General features: G+C 40.7%; 2 protein-coding genes across 3 annotated transcripts; one reads left to right on the top strand and one right to left on the bottom strand.

The window, feature by feature from the left end:
• The first annotated feature begins 77 nt into the window (after positions 1–77).
• On the top strand, positions 78–8,153 carry prrt1 (proline-rich transmembrane protein 1). Its single transcript, XM_046416913.1, has 4 exons — positions 78–539; positions 3,770–4,107; positions 4,807–4,998; positions 6,280–8,153. Exons 1-4 carry the CDS (start codon positions 521–523, stop codon positions 6,454–6,456), a joined length of 726 nt encoding a protein of 241 aa, XP_046272869.1. The 5' UTR covers positions 78–520; the 3' UTR covers positions 6,457–8,153.
• A 1,703-nt stretch (positions 8,154–9,856) lies between these two features.
• Positions 9,857–19,017, bottom strand: LOC124074234 (transmembrane protein 268). 2 transcript variants are annotated; one of them, XM_046416909.1, is made up of 9 exons: positions 18,852–19,017; positions 15,884–16,043; positions 15,276–15,370; positions 15,060–15,167; positions 14,241–14,393; positions 13,987–14,097; positions 13,008–13,094; positions 12,558–12,776; positions 9,857–12,073 (listed from the first exon to the last, which is right to left on the bottom strand). In XM_046416909.1, exons 2-9 carry the CDS (start codon positions 16,023–16,025, stop codon positions 11,906–11,908), a joined length of 1,083 nt encoding a protein of 360 aa, XP_046272865.1. In that variant the 5' UTR covers positions 16,026–16,043; positions 18,852–19,017; the 3' UTR covers positions 9,857–11,905. The 2 variants fall into 2 exon arrangements, with proteins under 2 accessions (XP_046272865.1, XP_046272864.1); XM_046416908.1 differs by having other exon boundaries at positions 12,558–12,779; positions 18,852–19,016.
• Between the last annotated feature and the right edge of the window lie 262 nt (positions 19,018–19,279).

Consider the following 19,279-nt stretch of genomic DNA (forward strand, 5'->3'; position numbering starts at 1 on the left):
CTGGGGAGGGAGGGAGGGAGGGGGTGTGCCAGACAAAATCATCTGAGGACAACATACATGAGCGGGGAAAAACGTTTCTTTGTTGAGCTGCGATGGGATGCGCCTGCATTTTCCCAACGCAGACTGTCGCTTTAAGACAGCGATAGCTTTGTGTCTGATTAATTCAATGTACGAGGACGCGTTAGTGGAGAAACCTTATTAGACTCCCAGCCACGCAGAGAGACACAGAGGAGAGGAGGGATGTTGGACGGACCTGCGCGCTGGAGGAGAACTGGGTTTACTTAAGTTAATTAGAAAAACAGAACCCTGAAGTTATTACTAATAAACCGTGTTTGTATTTAAAGATGAAGGCATCTTGAGGATGGGCTGCACACGTTTGGAGTAGAAGTCTGCATCGTCGCGCACGAAAGGGACGGATTTTTTTATTTCTTTCTTTCACCACCAGCTGGAGTTAAAACACATCCAACCAAAGGAGAAGAAGAAGAAGAAGAAGGAGGAGGAGGACAGAAGATCTGAAGGCATGGCGTCGGAAAAACACGGTGAGGCGTTTTGGTTGCGTTAAATGTGTCGTGTTTTGGAGTCTAATTGGCAGCCTAATTGGGCAGCTCGCCGTGTTGTGGGGATGTGGTGTGTTTTAAGAGGGATATCGGATACACATCAGGCTGAGATCTTCCATCCATCCATCCATCCGCTCTTTATCCGCACAGCGCTGTTTCTATAGGATGATGCACCGCTGTGTGGGTGCAGCCTGGCTGGGAGGAGGACAAAAAAAACCACCACAGGGCCTCATTTTACCTAAGTTCACTTTATGTGATTAGATGTATATTTATTTCTATCTGAGTGAGGGTTTCACTTGTCTGTGTGCTGCTTTAAAATTAAAGGGATTCCTGTGATGTTTGGACAAGCGGCTGCTTCACAGTTTTATGATGAGGGGGGTTATTGTTAGTTTTCCTTTTCTCTATGTGTTTGTGTGTGTGTGTGTGTGTGTGTCTCATTACCATCGTTACGCACAGGCCTACGTACATGTCTCCTGACTGGAGACATTAGTGTGGGTGTCCTCTGCGCGCGCACGGCCACACTCGCGCGTAACAGCCTTAATTAATAATCCTCAACGTCTGGTGCACTAAAAATAAATAAATAAATAAATAAATGAAAAGAACAAGGAAAAGAAAACCTTTCTGTGTCGTCTTTTGGGTTGTCTCTTCCATGCTTTTATGGCGTTAAAGAGCCTATGGAGGAAGAGCTGCAGCTTTACAGGAAATAATAATGACAAGAATAATAATAATAATAATAATAATAATAGAATAGAAAGGTCGTAAGGAGACGCAGGAAGTTGCTGCTGATGCTGTACAGGAGGCTGCAGGCTGCAAACGTGACTGATGTTTCGTGCATTAATCAACTGTGTGGCTCATCGATGCAGAGATGAAGAGCAGATGCTGACCTGTAATGTTATTTATGAGGATGTTCGACAGTTTAAACGTTATGTGGATGTGCGTTGTGACTTTGAAATGATATTCATTAAAAATTAGTGTGATAGAAAAGCAGCGGGATTCACACTGACCCTGTATAGCTAAACACAAGCATATTGTCACTTTATATTAACATCATAAACATTATGAAACCTTTCTTCTAGTTACTCATCCTCAACAAAATATCTCTAACCTGTTCTTTATTATGTAATTGTTCCTCATAAACTGTGTTGGAGATCCTGCTCCTCACAGCTGGATGGGCTGTTGACACAGCGGCTCACTGAGGCAAATTTGAGCTGCACAGCATGAATAAAACTGACTTGACAAAAACATGTGTGGTGGTGGACGAAGTATTCAGAGCCTTTACTCAAGTCAAAAGTACCACACAGTGACACCGCAAGTAAAGGTATGCGAGTATCGTCTGCAGAATGTAATAAAAGTACTCACTGATGTGCTTTGAAGTGTTTCAGTGTTATACAAGATGTGTTAGGATTACTGCTGCATTAATGTGTATTTTCTATTTTACTGCAGTTTAGGGCTGAGATTACTACTAACTACTTTACATACCGCTGGGTACAGAAATGCAGTATAGTGTATAAGATCGTCATGTTTGCAGTGTTGTAGTCCTGTGAGATCCACGCATCTCTACAACAATTCATGAGCTCAGAAAATCTGCCCGCTGTCGACCTTGTGACAGCGAGGTTTCGAGCCAAAGCGAGAGGCTTTTTAAATAGTTTATTTAGCTTAAGAAGCAGGGGAATTTTCTCAACCCGTAAATGAACCTGTCATCCTTCATTTCTTTAAAACATTCAAATTCAGAACCACAAAAATGGTTTTCACTGAGCAGGACTGAAATGTAAGTAGTCACTAAGCTGTCAGACCACTTTAGTTGAGTAAAATGTGCAGTATTTGCCTCTGAGATTAAGTGGAGTACTGGAAATACTCAAATTAAGTACAGGTAGACCTATTGAATTTGAGTAAATGTACTTTGTTGCATTCCCGCATTGCACATGTGTACAAAACATTATTAGGGCTACATCACTATCAGGTGCGGCAGGTTCCTGCTATTGTACACACAGACTCCGAAGGGCAGTCGTTAATGTTAATGTCAATAATGTTACTGGTAAAATGTACAATCATGTTATGAATGTTGACATCTTTATTTGGAAAGAAAAGAAATAAGAAAGACACAAAAAAGTAATTTTACTTTTACCCTCATCAATCCATCCATTTAACTCTGGCAGCTGTTTAAGGTACCACAGGCCTACAACAAGGTTTTTACGGGTCAATTTGGTGCTTTTTTGTGTATCACAAATACTGTTTAAGGCCAGTGTGTCATACATTTCACTCTATCATGTTGCCTATTTTTGATCCGCCACGCGCCGCAGCTTCTTTCTCCAGTTCAGTCCTATCATGGCAGATTTTTGCATTCGGCAGGCTTTAAAAGGAGCAACACCAACATGTATTTTGCCTCTCTTGTTTGCCAAGCTGCTTGTCACATCGCGCCATGACCTATTGAAGGTGTCCCTTCCCTCGCTCCATCCCCGCTGTCTGTTTCTGGTCCACTTCCTGCTTGTGACAGAGTTTGGGCTCTCGTTATGTAAAGCCGGTCCCCGAGCACAAGTCGTCATCCCTCATCACTCACGCAGCTCCGCTCTCCGACTACCTCCTGCTCTCGCTCTTCTGGCCTATCAAACCCTTACTCCTCCGTCTTCACCTCCATCTATCTCCATCTCTCTTCCTCATGTCCCTGTCAGAAATGATTACCGTACCCTCGGCCGCTTCCCCCACCGTGAAAACACGACGCGCCATCAGTCATTTTCAGTGTTAAACCAACACACAGGGAGCAGAGGTGTGAGCATGTAATACAGACGTCCAAAAGCAGACGGATGCTTCAGACTGGCACATCATCGGGTGAATTCATCCGTCTCGGAAATGCAGGATTTCTAATTGCTTCTTCACATTTTTGAAGGGAGAGGGAGAGAAAAAAGGCCCCTCTTCCTTGTAGGTCAAAATGTCAATCACTGTCATCATTAGCGCAAAGACTGCACAGGTTTTCTTTCTTTGTGGGTGCTTTCGGAGCTGTGCTGTTTGTAATTGTTTCTCCCTCCTCAGCCGTGAGATAACACATATTACATTCAACGTGCAGACAAATGTGCTGCAACAGTACTTGAGTTAGATAACAAGCTCTCGATCTGCTCTTCCTCTGCCTTTTCTATTCGTGACTCCTCTCCTACCTGCTTTTTTCTTATCTTCCCTCCCTCTTCTTCTTCTTCTTCTTCTTCTTCTTCTTCTCTCAGGTCTCGATGACTCTGGCCGTCAGACCATGCAGCCTCCTCCGTACCTCCCAGGCCCACAAGACCCAAACGTGCCACAACACCCCAACATGCAGCCTGCCCCGGGCACCCAACCAAACTACCCTCCTCCGCCTCCTCCTCCGGGCACAGAGGGATATCTCCAAGAAACCCAGTTCCACTGCGGCCCACTGGGACCCCAGGGAGCCCCGCAGGGCTACACAGTCCAGACCCAGGGCCCAGGGGGAACCATGCCTCACCCCCCTGTGGGATACCTCCATCCAGGCTACCCGCTTCAGCTGCAGCCCTGCACAGCTTATGTACCCGTCTACCCCATGGCATCGGTGAGTCAGAGACAAGCGAAATGCTTTTTAAAGATTTCACAGGTCTGACATCAGGCTGCTGCAGAATTACAGCAGACTGTGTTCAAAATTCAGTACGCTGTTCTTTACTTTTTACCTCGCAGATATTAATTCTTGTGTTTTCCATTTTTCACATTTACAGATTTGATGGATGAAACAAACACAGTTAATTTATTAATCATTCGTTTTCCTCCATTGTGGCAACTGCTGTCCAAATTAATGAACTGGACAGCCAGTGTCTCCGATTTTCCTGTAATGTTTACAAAATAATTTGCAGGAATTTCCCTTCAGAAATTATTAGAAAATTCTGAGAAAAATTACAGACCTGTAAAATAAAGTCTTCCCTTTATTTTATGCCAGATCCCTATTTAGGTCTTCTATATTAAACATTTGTTCAAGTCAGCATGTGTCAAGCTTTTATCTCACAGGCTTGAATTGTCAATCTCATAAATGAATCATTGCTTTTTTAGACACTTCCTGTCACTTCGCTGATAAAGCTGAGCCATGCACGACTGTTTAATGCGTGCAAATGTAATACTGTCCTCCCCTTTGACTGTGTCACCTTGTTCCTGTGGGGTTTTTTTTGAGTGGGAAGTGCTTTGTAAGCTGCTCTACAACAGCTCTAGTGTATTAGAGAACACTGCTAGTACTTACTGTCTTCTTTTCTCTCCCTCCGCTCAGGGTCAGCCTTACATGCCGGCTGGGGGAGGCCACCCAGGAATCCCACCAGGCCAGATTCATCCCATGCAAATGCCACCCAGCATTACCCTAATGGATCGTCGACCGCCACATGACTACCTGCCCATTGCCGTGCTCACCACCGTCTGCTGCTTCTGGCCTACAGGCATCATTGCGATCATCAAAGCAGTGCAGGTTAACGGCACATCTTTTCATCTTTGCGTTTTATTAACATAATGGTGCCTTCGCCAGGGACTTTGTAATGTAAATGCATCCTAAAGTCATTTTACCCACCATTTTATATTCAGAAACTTACTTACCTTTTATGATGACACTGTGATAAGAAGTACGTAGAAAAGTAAGATCCTATCAGTCAACCTTATTTTGTTTTTTGGAGTCTTTTAGAAAAATATTATGATCGCAAGCTGCATAGCTCTGGGGATGGCAACGTTGTTCAGTCCACCACTTTGGCCCAGACTTAAATATCTCAAAACCTAAGGGTTTGGATTGGCGTGGCATTTTGTACAGACATTTAGGTTCCCTGCATCAATCCCCTGATTTTTCCTCATGTCACCATGATGATTTGTGTTTTTGAGTGACATCTTGACAACTTTAGGATGACTTAAAATTGAGTACACACCTTAAAGCCTCACAAAGCTGCTAACATGGCTGCAGACTCTTAAAGGGGACCTGCACACTTTCTGTTTAGTTGTAGACATAACCAGGTCCTTGCTTGAAGGTGATGGGTGGATTGTTAATGAAAAAAAAAAACAAATAAAACATCTTTTCTTGGTTAAGACTTGCTTGGATATTTGGTTCAGTCAAATATTTTTGCCCTGAATGGAATTTTCTCCCCCCAAGGTTAACATGTCAGGGTAAGCATGCAAAATCAGGGAAAATGGTCAACAGCAGAGGGAAACAGCAAGTGAAAACTTAAAATGCAGACGTTTAGCGAAGTCATCTATACTTCCTCGGCATTAAAAGGCACTGTTTGCTCTTTTACTTTTACTCATGCTACTTCATGTGCAAGTTAAATTGAGTGTGATGTTAGAAATGTAAAGGCTCAGTCTGGTGGCTCTCAGACCTCATGATGCCTGTTGTTTGCCCCTGTAATGGCAGATTGTGCTGGCCAACATGCACACAACAGACCACATTACGTAACTGCACCATTGTCGGTGCAACGGGATAGAATGGATTTTTTCCCCTGGGCCTGCTCAGCTGGCTTTGAGTTGAGTTGAGCTGACAAGGCATGGACCCACCGGTCTGAGCCGTATATGTCGTTATGGTGTGTTAATGTTGTGTGGAGTGGCCTCTTTCTGCACATTCAGGCTGCGCTGCAGTGAAATCGATCCATTCATGGTGTTTTAGACTCTCTTCTGCTCCCACTCGTGCATCTTCTCATTACATAACATTTTATTCTAATTTCTCCTCTCTCTCCCACACAAACACCCATCTCCTCCCTCCTGCATCACTTAGGTGCGTACGGCGATAGCCAGAGGGGACATGGTGACGGCGGAAATAGCCTCCCGGGAGGCACGCAACTTCTCCTTCATCAGCCTGGCAGTTGGCATCGCATCCATTGTGCTGTGCACCATCCTCACCGTGGTAGTCATCATCGCCTCGCAGCACCACGACGACGACTGGGAGCCATAACTCCACACAGCGTCAGACAGATGGGAAACCATGGCATATATTAGCTAGCTAACAACCCTCAATTGTTTGGAGGAAATAGGAGCACCGAACATGCACACAAATAGCTAATGCACTGCTGGCCCTCTCTATACAGCTACACACACACACACACCTAACCTGCTGCCATCAAACACACACCACCGACCAAAAACAACCAATCACAGCTGATGCTGAAATGCCAAATACAAGCAGCTGTTAAATGAGGACCAGTATTGCTGTTAGCACAGCGACTGCTTGATATTTGCACTCAGATATGAGCTGCAAGAGGAAAACAAAGCTCTTTGCATTAACAATTAATTTGACACTGATTAATTCATATGAATGATTTGGTGAGATGAGAGGTTTCAGTTGTACATATTCCAGTAACAAAATCTGCTCACAAAGTTATTTTTAGGGTAGTTCATTGCACATTTATGTCTTACAAGTATACATGTGTTTTCTTCTTTAAAAAACGAAAAAGTGCCATGTTGAACCAGTGTTGATTTACAGTGTAGTATTACTGCTGATAGACTTGGACAAGGGACTGATTTTAAGTGTCAGACGGGTGATCAGTATACATTCAACACACCAAATGGAGACTGGACTGACAGAGTGTCTAATGTAACCAAACACAAAGTATTTATTTGAGATTCGTCGTTTGTATGTTACATGAGCATTTGAGCTGTGTGAAATTATACATAACTTAAAAATTGTATTTTGGTTTATTTATTTAAAATTTGTTATTTATTAATTTATTCAGCACCTACCCATGTATTGGTTGTGTCTGCTATAATTTACAGTATATCATGATTGCAGCAGGCTGGAAAAAAAAAAAGAAATCAAATTTGATATCTGATGATGATGGATTTGCACTTTTTAGTGACCAGATGAGATGATGCAGAGGCTTACATTCATAGTTCTTATAGTGCATGATGAATATAAATTTAAGCTAATGGGCGTCTAGTGCTATTATAGCTTGCTTCCCAGCTGTTGGCGGGAACATTTTCCTAAAAAATGTATGGTACAGTATTTTTCAAAATGTAGGACAAAAATGTAGAACAAGCTACTCTCAAAACCAGATAAGAAGACAATTTAGTATTTGAATCTTAGGTTTGCAAGTGTGAAGTGCTTTGGCCTATTTTGTGTTGCACATTTCTTAGCCATTTAATCAATCAGAGTTTGTATATGAAACTTTAGTGCAACATTAGACTTATGAGGTAACATAACCCTGCATGTCATCCTGAGTTTGTTTCCATCTGTCTTAAATATTGCGGCTAGACGTATGGCTATGAGCTCTTTAATGTTTCTCTGTTGTAACACACTGAGTCAGGGTCTCCCCACAGCACATGGTTTCCATAATGTAGCGTCGCTCTAAGCAGCTAAGTGTGCTGCCGTTTGTCAGAGCTGTAACATTACAGTATAAACTATTATGTGACATTATGGGAGAACTGAAAATGAATGTTTCCAATAGGAGAGAGACAGAAAAATATTAATGCCTATACTGTGTTGTAGCACTTTCCCCTATACGAAATCTTTCCTCATGGTCCCCTTTCTCTCTCTTTTTGTCTTTCTCCTGTCTACATGAGTTAATGGACCTATAAATATACCCCCTCCCTCCTTCCACTGTTGTTCCTTATGATGAAGATGATGATATTTTTAAAAGAATTATACAGAGACATATTTAAAAAATTATGAAAATTGTGTTTGTTGAAAATGAACACAAATAGATACAGTATAAATTATTATAATTGCTGTTATTATTGATTTCGTTTGATTATCACAAATGTTTAGTATTAAGTACATTGAACACATCCGGGTCCGTATTTTTCTAACATCTAAAAACTGCATTTGAGAATGTTCCTAAAAGCTAACTTTGTAGTAAAAACGCTCTTTGCTCATTGTGAAAAATAACACACATTTATTAAGTGATATATTTACGGCAAGTATCTTTTAATAACAGCCCTCCAGTGATCACTTGATTGATCACAGGTGTGCTCAGTGCAGGATTATCCAGTCAGAGACAAGGATTTACCCAACAATTTATTATTTAAAAAATTCTTTCACTTTAATCTTTGACAAATATTTTTTTATGTAAGGAAATTTATAGTATAAACATATAAACAGGCAAAATATTGAAGGTAATTGGTTGAAGCTGGAACAAAAAGTAACAAGTAAAATCCTGTAAAGTAGATATGACTAACAGGCTAACAGGCTAGTTAGCTATAGCTTTTATTCTGAAAACAACAGTCCCTCATTTTTGGAAATGAAAGAGTAAACTTAGATGAAAAGATCAACACCACTCTCATGTCTGTGGACTAAACTCTAAACTAGGCTACAGCCAGGAGATATTATGTTAGGTTAGCTTAGCACTTAGCACTAGAAATATGGGGACTGTTAGCCTGGCTCTATCCAATGGCAACAAAAATCACCTCTTAGCCCCTGTAAATTGTCGTTTTTGCACCTCAATCTTTATATGTATTAAGATAAGAGGGGTATAACATGTTCACTGGTGAGCACTAGAGGTGCTAGTAGCTGAGTTTTATTACCTTTGGACCATGTGAGCTGTTTCCCCTGTTGCTAAACTATGCTAACCGGCTCCTGGCTGTATACTGACTCAAGAAAGCATTTGGCTCTCATTCTCACAATCTCACAGCATTAATTTAAGTTGAAGAAGATGAGGATTTTTACGTTTGAAAACCACTTCAGCTCTAAATTTCACTTTTAACTGTTCGATAAGTACGGGCCCATAGTTATATGATAGTCCCGTGATATTTTCGTGTTAAAAGAGTAAGTGAAGCACAGTGCTGTTTAGTATTATTATTGTACAGAAGGCTCTGGCAGTAAGCGTAAGTGTCTACTGAATAGAGTCACTCCTAGCATATCTAGTTTATACAGAGTTTATAGGCTGTATCTCCCTGTGTGCTTTCTGACTGGACTTCTCAGCAACATGAATGGCTCTTTACTGCACATTTACTTTACTGGGAGATGTGTTCCTAATTTTCATTACATTCTTTTCTTTGTTTTCAAGCTTGTAAATGCGATAGGTTGCTTGTTCAAAGAGCCAAAAACTACCTGTGTACACGTGGTTCTCTTGGGGTTTACTACTGTAGTTATATTCATGGCTGTGTTGCACATGCGCTGGTTGTTTTCTGACTTCAGTTGTTGGAGTAACGAATAAAAGAATAATTTTGGGTTGTGAACAACGTGATGGTGAAGGTGGTGTCTCATTCTTCCAGGCTGTTTTCACCTCTCAGTCAATCTCCATCCTCTCAGTCTCTCTCTGTGGCCTCTCCTCTCTCCCCTCATCACCAAGGTGCTATTTATAGTTGCCCCGGTTTTCTCCCTAACTGTCTCCCTTTTTCCTCTCTCAGCCAGAACATGAACTACAGTATCTCTCACTATCACTATCTAATCACAGGGTTTTGCAGGTTTGTGTTTTAAAGCTGCTTATTTTCCACATATAGGCCTGTTTATAGTTTTTGTGCATCATCTGTAGCTTTCCACATAAAAATGACTATGCCTTTCTGTCCAGGCATTTTATATTTTGCAAACTGAAATTTAAACACACTACAACATTTTATGCAGGCATTAATAGTCATTCAATCCTGATGACAGCCTAACTCTCCCTGCAGCACCAGCATGAGATAGACATTTGTGGGTGTGACTGAAATGTCTCAACAACTATTGGATGCATAGCCATGAAATTTCGTTCAGAATTTGGTACAGATTAATAATAGTACCTTTGTTGATCCATCATTAGGTCAACACTTCAGTTTGACCACCACTTTATTTTTTGTTTGGATAGCAACAAAACTAATGCACAAACTAACACAGCCTCAGCTGTACTTAATGTTCAGTTCCGATTAGCAAATGTTAGCATGCTAACACTAAGGTAGTAAACATGGATGTATTTAGAAGAATCAAAAGAACTACCTTAAAACATCCAAAGACAAATATCATACTTGCTAAATATCAGCAAGTTAGCATTGTCATTGTGAACATGCTAGTATTCTGACTTTAGCATTTAGCTCAAAGTATGGCGTCACACAGCTGCTAGCATGGTTCTGGACTCTTTTAACATTATTGTTTGATTGTTATTTAACAAACTATGCATAATTTCATTCATGCATCTTAAACGTTGATCTATGGACCCAACCAGGCCACTGGAAAAGAAAGAAACTAAAGGTGGGATCTGAGCCAGCCTGTGTGTGCAGGATCACAGATGGCCATTTAGCCTCCCGAGGAGACCCAGCATCTCTGAGATCATTTAACTTGGCCTCACGCTGCAAGTCTCTCTCCTCCATCACACAGTCCCAGCTTCCCCTGGGTGGGCCACGCTGGCTGTCTTGCTGTGTGTGTTTGTGTCATCCTGCAGCCTTCTCGCTGGGCTGCCATCTCAGCCGCAGCATCAGGACTGATGGGTAGAGGCTGCTAATATGTAATAATGTTGAAAAATAAACCTCCAGCCTCCTGCAAATATACAACTACAGATAACTATTCCACCTACACAGATAAAACCAAAGGTGTGAGAACACAAAACTAACTCACAGGGCTCTGTGCTGCTGGTGACGTTGTGATAATACAGCCAGGAAACTAAAACTAAACCAATGATTTGTGTTGACCCTCTTTTAGGATTGTTACACACACTGCATCTGCTTGGGCCTCCAGCTGTTATTTAAATAAAGCCATGTGATGCTGAGTGGAGAAGTGTTGGTGAAACTCACAGACATCATTGTTCTTCTTGTAAGAGGTCACAAGACAAAAAGATTGAAATGCATTAGCTTATATTTTACAGTCTCTTGCATTTTATAGGCTTGTTGTATGTTTTCAATATAAAATCTTAAACTGAAGTACCATAAAATGGAAATATCAAAGTGTAGGACAGAAGTACAGTACAAGTCTTGCTAAGTACATTTTTACTCAGGACGAAAACAAATACTGTAAAATCTACAATCTGAAAATTAAGTTGTATAATTTTGTAGGTTCATTACAAATTTATTTGTGTGAGTGAATTCAACAGCAGTAACTAAGGCCATTGTTATCATGTGTACAGGAGTACAAATATTGTTTTACAGCAGCTGGAATAGACCTCAGTGTGTCCTCAGTGTGACAGCATTTGGCAGAGACTGCTGGGACCAAATGGACAAGGGTCCAGGTGGTGCAAACACAGCAGAGCTGGCGCAGAAACAGCAGCAGAGGTACACCGGAAACAGCCGTGGAAAAAACAAAAATGAAAAATCAAGAGTGTCACGAGTGTGAAGCTCCAAACACATCCATTATTTGATGGAAATGTCTTCAAACATGTAACCTAATTGTTTGCTCCTACATGTCAGTTAGTCCGTGCAGAAGAACGTGTGCAAAGCAAAAGCCTTTTTAAAAAACAATGTAGTCCAACAGTGCCATGTACCAGATTCATGGTTTGACAGCTCTCTCATTGAAGGATCTCCTTTTTGATGTACTGGCAGAGGCATAAAGGGGCGGAGGTGCAGTGATTCCTCTGGTTACGCAGGCGGTGGTGTGACTGTCCTGACAGCTTCTCAGATACCATCAGCTTCACGTAAGCTGCACTGTAAGTCATCAGCAGCTGGTAGGCTCTAGCCTGCACAATCAATACATTAACACATAAGTATCCTGAGAATGAAAAAGCACTTGTGTACACTGTTCTGGGTGAACGCAGTAAAGTCAACATTAGTCTAAGAGCATGTGCCAAAGAACAGACTTCTGTTACCGTGACACACCCTGAGTGAACATAAATAAAAACGCTCAGGTATTGTCTCTTCATTTAAATCCTTTCTTAATTGATGCACTGATGAGCCATAAAAATAATAAAACATATACACCTGCTCCTGTATGCATTTTCCATTTTTCCATATTATGCTTAAGAAAATTTCTTAACCGACTAACTTAGTAGCTGACTAATTAGAAACCATAAAAAAGATAAATGTTTATTGACATAGTTTGCAGCATTGTGATTTCTTCTATATCTATACTATTCTGATATTTCGATAGTAAACGCACAGGCTCCAACATGAATTCCTTCAGTATGCAAACAAAGAAGTCTTTGCATCATCATGTCTCCATACCTGTGCAGGTAGAGATGCATCAGGGATGAGACTGAAGTTGGTGGTGATTTTGGCATCCTCCCGCTGGCAGGATGAGGTACTGCAGCCTGTCTCCTCATTTCTCAGCAGAGGCCTCTCTTCATCTGAGCCCTGCTCCTCATCCAGCTCACCCACCTCGGGGTCTGCAGCTTTCACATCGGTCACGAGGACGAGATGGGACATTTTCTTCTTCAGTTTGTTCTGCTGAAAGTTTGCCATTGATTGGATCATTCACACTTCAAGGATGAAAGCTATGGAATGTGATGCTATCCTTTGAAGGCTAAACTGCTGCTGCCCTGATATCGAGAAATAAATATCCTCTCAGCAGCATCTAGAATTGTGCTTTTATTGATTTTGAGGAAGGACTAACATGGTGAACAAGAAAAATCGATAAAACAGCAGGAGGACAAACAGTGCGACAGATGTACTCACCTGGATGTCATTCACAAAGCTGTGCTCCTCTAAAGTTTCAGTCAGTGTCCTCAGACAGTGGGACATGTCCCAGTACACAAAGTACAGCTGCAGAGACAAGCATATAGATTAATACAGGAGTGTCAGTAGGTGCAGAAAAGAAAAATTATTCCATTTGTTTGTCATTACTGATGTACTAGTTTGATTCCAGACCATTAAATCACCACCCACATCTCAAATTTTGGCACATTTTATTAGAAGAACATTTGTATTGATCACACAAAGCTCTTTACTCCTACATGGTCAGTGGAAATGCACTCAAGTACAAGTCCTAAATGGTATTATCATCCATTATCATCCGTCCTTATCCCCATTATTCTTTTTTCTTTAATTATAGACCTCCAAATTTTCCTATAAACAGAATCTTCCCCTGTTTTATGCACTGTAGAACATTTTGTGTTACACTGCATGTAAAATGGACCTATTTATTGACTCGCTGACAGATCACGAAGATGAAGATACATGTTGTTTGTTGTGGCCCATGTGAGTTAGCCCACACAGTTCCAGCTTCTTCTTGTTGCAGGTCCATTGGTCAAGTTACTGACTGATGGATTACTGATGCATCTTCACAAAGTCATGTTGAGCAGGCAGGCATTGTCTGAACAATCTTATTTTACATTCCAGTGAAGATCACAGTCTCTTTCAAAGGTACCAAACATATCAGAACAAATCTTTGGGAAATGTCTATGAAGTTTTGATCCACGTGCAGCCATAAAGGTGCCATAAAAATGGTATGTTGGATTTTAATATTTAACTACTTTACACTGTTTTGTGGACTATAAGATTAATTTTAAAACATTACTATAAACTAATCACACTCACACACACTCCAAAAGCTGTGTATCTACTTAAGCAATATCCATGAACAAATGTATTTTACAAAGAACACTAGAACACTTGTGTTCTTCTCAGAGTGTCATTCTGACTTTATAAGAACAACCTGCATGTTTCCAGCGCAGTTCTGCACCCAGTCAGCTACGGCCACCAGCAGTTTGTGCTTCATCATCCTCTCATTCACCTGTATTAACCGAACGTCCAAGTTCATGTTGAGCTGACAGGGAAACAGACAAAGAAACAAGTTTCAAATCACTGTGGCAACATTTAAAGAAATCCTCTTCAGATAAATCCAAATGATCCAACATGAAGACGTCAGTATGACAGCAAACTCATTTTATGTTAACAGACATGCTTTACCTTCTTGTTACTGTGGTGGAGGACAAAAATGATGGCAGCAGTGAGGACGATGGAGATTAGACTGACGCCGAGACAGAGGACCCAGTAGTCGCTGACAATGATGAAAAGGTGGAGGGTGGAGAACACGGCGCACCACAGCACCACATACAGCACCTGTTGGAGGAGACGAGAGGCTGTAAATATAAACGGATGGAAAACAAAAAAACGTTCTGTGAAGTTCTGAAGATCAATATAATCTCTTGTCTGTGCATTATCTTAGCTTAGCATAAAGCAGAGGGAAACAGCTAGTCAGACTTGGTCCAGCAGCTGTGAAATACAAATAGCAGCATGTTATATCACTTTTGTCTAAACCATAAGGTTACCGAGCAGCCTACAGAGATTCCCTGAAGGCACTGCACTTGTCCTTTGTTTGTCAGGAAATGGTTTAAGCTCATACCTCTAGGTAAAATATGTCATATGTAAGTTTTTGCAAGATTTAGTGTGTGAACTGATTAGCTTCAAAGGCACTGGAAAGCTCTTTTTTGAGCCTTTAGACAGAGCCAATCTAACTGTTTCCTTCTTCTTCCAAAGCTTAGCTAATTGCTGCCTTGCTCCAGCTCTGTCGCTAACTCAGAGGTGTCTTTTGAAATGGTGGTGAAAGTTAAAACCGCAAATTGCTGTAACTGACTCAAACTTAGGAGTGAAAGTCTGGATCTCCGGGGCCTCCTGTGGTTCTTTGCTGACCATCTGTTTCTTACAAGTTCACAATTTTTATGGACATGTGATACCAAATCTTTAGAGAGCTCTGAGTAAATAGTCAATAGAAGTGGACAATCATACCGGCGCCAGTATTAACTGGAAGATAGCTGAGTTGAAAACCATGTATCTCTTGACTGAGGGAAGGTCCAGGGCTGTCTTCAGCGGAACCTCCATATCTGTGACGGGAATCTAACGGGATAAATAATCAAATAACAAAAAAATTAACAACCTGAAATAAACATAAATGAAAATAAAGATATCAGCACCAGAGTAAGTTGTTTCAATGTGCGTGTTCACCTGGAAGCCATCATTTTCCAGTTTAGCCCGGCACAGAGAGAGATCAAAGCTGGGGTTTAGCACTGAACAGCTCGGCACTGCCACAACACACTGACCTGAGTTTGAGAGAGAGAACAAACGACAGCAGGATCTCCATTACAAGAACCTGCCACCGCCTCAAAAAAAACAACACACAAAACACACACAAAAACATCATCAACCCCTCTCAAGTAGCTATATGGGAAATTAATTATCAGCTGAGTCATCATGAGTGTTTAATAAGTCTGAGAGATAAATTGAACCCTGTGCTGATCCTTGGAAAGAGGATATTGATGTAGGCCCCTGACACACTGTCCACCATAAAATTTAAAATCTGCAAGTGGTTTTCAACAATTGTCTGAAAATGTTTGGGATTTTTGCGATTAATTTGATTGGTGCACTCACTTAGTACTTAACAAAGACAGCGTACAACAACAGTACTTACAATGGTACAAATGGAACCCCATATAGATACGGTCATTATCTTGTTCACAGAAACCAGCCTAGGTGAGTATCCAATTTATATTATAAATTAAGCATCTTTGGCAGTACAATTATCAAACAAAGACAAATAAAGAATCAGCTATTACCATTTGACCATTTAGGTCCAGTGTTGTTGGTCTGAGGTCTGGTGTTACTGGTCTGTGGCTGAGCAATGATTTGTTCTATCTCAGCATCCACCTCACTTTCCTCCATCACTTGAGTGATAAGTCCATCCCCGTCCTCCATCATCTCAGAAGTAACCACAACCTAAAGGAGAAACAGAGCATGATAAGTTCAGTGAATTGGAATATTTGACACTGATAAGAGATAGACAGCAGCTGTCTGAGAGAGTGGGAATAAAGACATTTTACCATTTCTTATTAAGAATTTCTGAAAAACTGAAATGCCAAAAGTTCCTCAGAGCCCCAAGTTCCTGAAACCTCATGCATGAGATTCCTGAACAAAGGATCGGAACAAAAAGAGGATCCAGTGGTTTCATGTGACAGCAGCCATGCATCTATTGGCGATTGCATTAGATACAGCAGAGTCATGAAAGGAATGTCTATCATGACCCAAAGCCTGTCTGTGGCAAAATCTAAATAATGTGATTAAATCGGTATTCATGTAACTGACACTGGAAGATGACACATTGATTTTTCAGGAATTATACTGTTTAGTGACAAAAAACAGTGAGGCAATACACCCTATCGTGCAGAATAGTTACACATTTATTTACACATTTATTTACTTAGATGTGCTTCCCAACACAATAATTCAATGGTTACGGGTTGAGGGGCATTTCTGTGACTACCAGGACCAGTGGAGAGCTCAGCTATTAGAAAATTTTCATAGCAAGTTTGTTGTCCCTGAACCAATTATGTCAGCTGTGGTGTGTTAAAATCACATAAAAAACAAGAGAGTAATGAATCAACAGTTGAAATAGTTATTCAAAAGTAATGAATGATCAGCAGAAATGATTAGTTAACCTAGTATTCAAGGTAATGGATGAACAACTGACTAAGTTAGCTAAAAGTAATGTATAAAAGTTGAAATGGTGAGCTAAAGTCATGGAATAGTTAGCTAACGGTAATGAGTAAACCTTTTAAATAATTAGTTAAAATTATAGATAAACAGTTGCGATAGTCAGCCGAACCATGGATAAACAGTTCGAGAAGATTAAGATAATCAGGTTAACATAAAAACAGTTGAAATGGTTAATTAAAGGCAAATAAATGTCTGAATATCAGAATCAGAGTCAGAATACTTTATTGATCCCTGGGTAGTGGCAGTAGTTAGATAAAAGTCAGACAGCTGAAGTAGGCCAAGTTAGCTAACATAAATAATTTAACAGTTGAAATAGCAATGAAATACCCGGCTGAAGCAGTTAGCTAATAGTCATGGATAAACAGCTGGTGGTGCCGTAGAAGAGTCTGAGCTTATCTGAGGTGTTGGTACATCAGACAGAAAAAGGGTTGTAACCATTGTTCTAACCAATGACACCTATTTATATATGTCCTAACCAGTGACATAAACCCTCAAAAGACCTAACCCATGTGTTTTTATAGGTCAACAGTCCCACCAAAGAAGCTTGAGGAAGCAGAGCATTCATACTAGACATAATCTCTTTCTTTAAAGGCAGTCAGATAACCCAGGACCTTTATCTCTTATGAACACGTCAACAATTTAAGTGACTAAGAGGGAAGCCTCAGAGCTGGCAGGAAACCATATCACTTCTGCTTTCATCAATGGTGGGACAGAAGTTTTATCAACTAAATCTAGACTTATTAAATATCAACTTTATGCACTTAATACACTGCTGTTTAGTTTAATAGTCAAGCGTGGCATCATATTTTATAAGCTGCCGATATATTTTGCATGTAAAATCTTAATCTGAAAAGTTATAAGTACTTATGAGTGTCAGGTAGTTCGGTAAAGTAGCATAAAATGAAAATGCTTAGGTAAAGCACACCAGAGGAGTGTACAGTACTTGAGTAAATGCTTGCAATATAGTTACATTCCACCACTGACTTTTAGGGAATTATTGCTATGATGTGGAGCTTGTGTTATGTGCTTGCTGAGGCTATTACTGCTCCTGTAGATTCAGTTTAGAAGGTTAAGTGAATTTAAAGTTTAAAGTTTAAAGGGTCCTCAATATCTGAACTGCCCTCTGGGTAAAATATTCAGTTTTATCATGTCACTGTAGCTCAGTCTGCTAATGCAGGATAAGAAGTATCTGTGGTTGTGACACTGCACCTCACCGGGGACCCTCCACAGCACAAAAAGAAAGAAAGGAAAAGACTGGAGCTACTTATGGACAATACCAGATATGTCTCTTTTCATTTCGGCTTGATTTGCACTGTTGCCTGCCTGCCTGTGATGGAGCCACATTTTATCACTGAGATGTTAAAACTCGCTGCGGTCGTGATGTTAGTTTAACCCCAATCTAACATCTTTTTCAGCCCTCTCTTGTAAACACTGGTCTCCTCTCTGCCTTTATCTGCACATCATTTTCACTTCCTTGCCTGTAAATAAAGTTGAACAGACTCTAGGCCAATTTATCATCCTGCACATGCTCAAAAAGAAAAAAATGTTCACACAAGCAGAAGGCAGTCTCTAAATGAGGTCAGGATCCTTAGTGTTTCACTTCCAGATAGAGGAAACAACACAGTTGTCTTGAGCCTGTCTAAAAAGCTAAACTCACAGTCTCTTTTCATGTCTGGGTGTATTGTGTTGCTCAGCGCTGAAACTGTTGTTAAAAGTGCTCTGAATGTATTTCTTGTCCAGGCAGTGTGTCTATTTCAGAAGCAGTTCCTGCACAACACTTCACAGGATCTTTTTATTGCCTTAGACTTAACCAACGCTTGACCATTGAGCAGGAATGCCACACATACAACAATTAATGTCCGAAATGTTTCAGTCTCCTTTGCAATTAAAGACTCTCACTGACGTAAGGATATAGAAAAGAGGAAGCCATGTCACATGTATTTGTGTGCAGAAGTTCATTTAAAAAGCGTGAATAAAAGCCAGCAGAAATGATGTAGAAAGTCAATTTTAGACGTGATTAAACACACCTACCTGTATTTTAGATGAAAGTCCATTGTGTCAACAGGGCTGTGTTAACTGTAGTTCCATCTTGGTCTTTTTATAACATTTGTTTCCAGAGAAAATGTATCGTCCATCCATTGAGAGCAACAAGATATGTCTCACTACGCATACGGCTGTTACTTTCACATTCAGCACAGTTTGTTTTCTGCTTCGACCCTCCCTCTCCTCCTCTCTCTCCTCCTCCTCTCTCTCTCTCTCTCTCTCTCTCTCTCTCTCATTCTTAGCGTGTGACTCAGATCAGGAAGGCCTCATGACTACAGGAATGCGTTTTGTGGTTCTTACACCAGTAAGACTGTGGAGAATGTTTGTTCATAAATTTTTTCACTTAAGAGAGTTAATTTTGACGTGGGACTTTTGATGCCTTCAAGTGTCATAGACTAAAGTGTGTCTCACAGGTA

Source organism: Scatophagus argus, chromosome 17 (genome assembly GCF_020382885.2).
Source record: "Scatophagus argus isolate fScaArg1 chromosome 17, fScaArg1.pri, whole genome shotgun sequence".
Classification (NCBI taxonomy): Eukaryota; Metazoa; Chordata; class Actinopteri; family Scatophagidae; genus Scatophagus; species Scatophagus argus.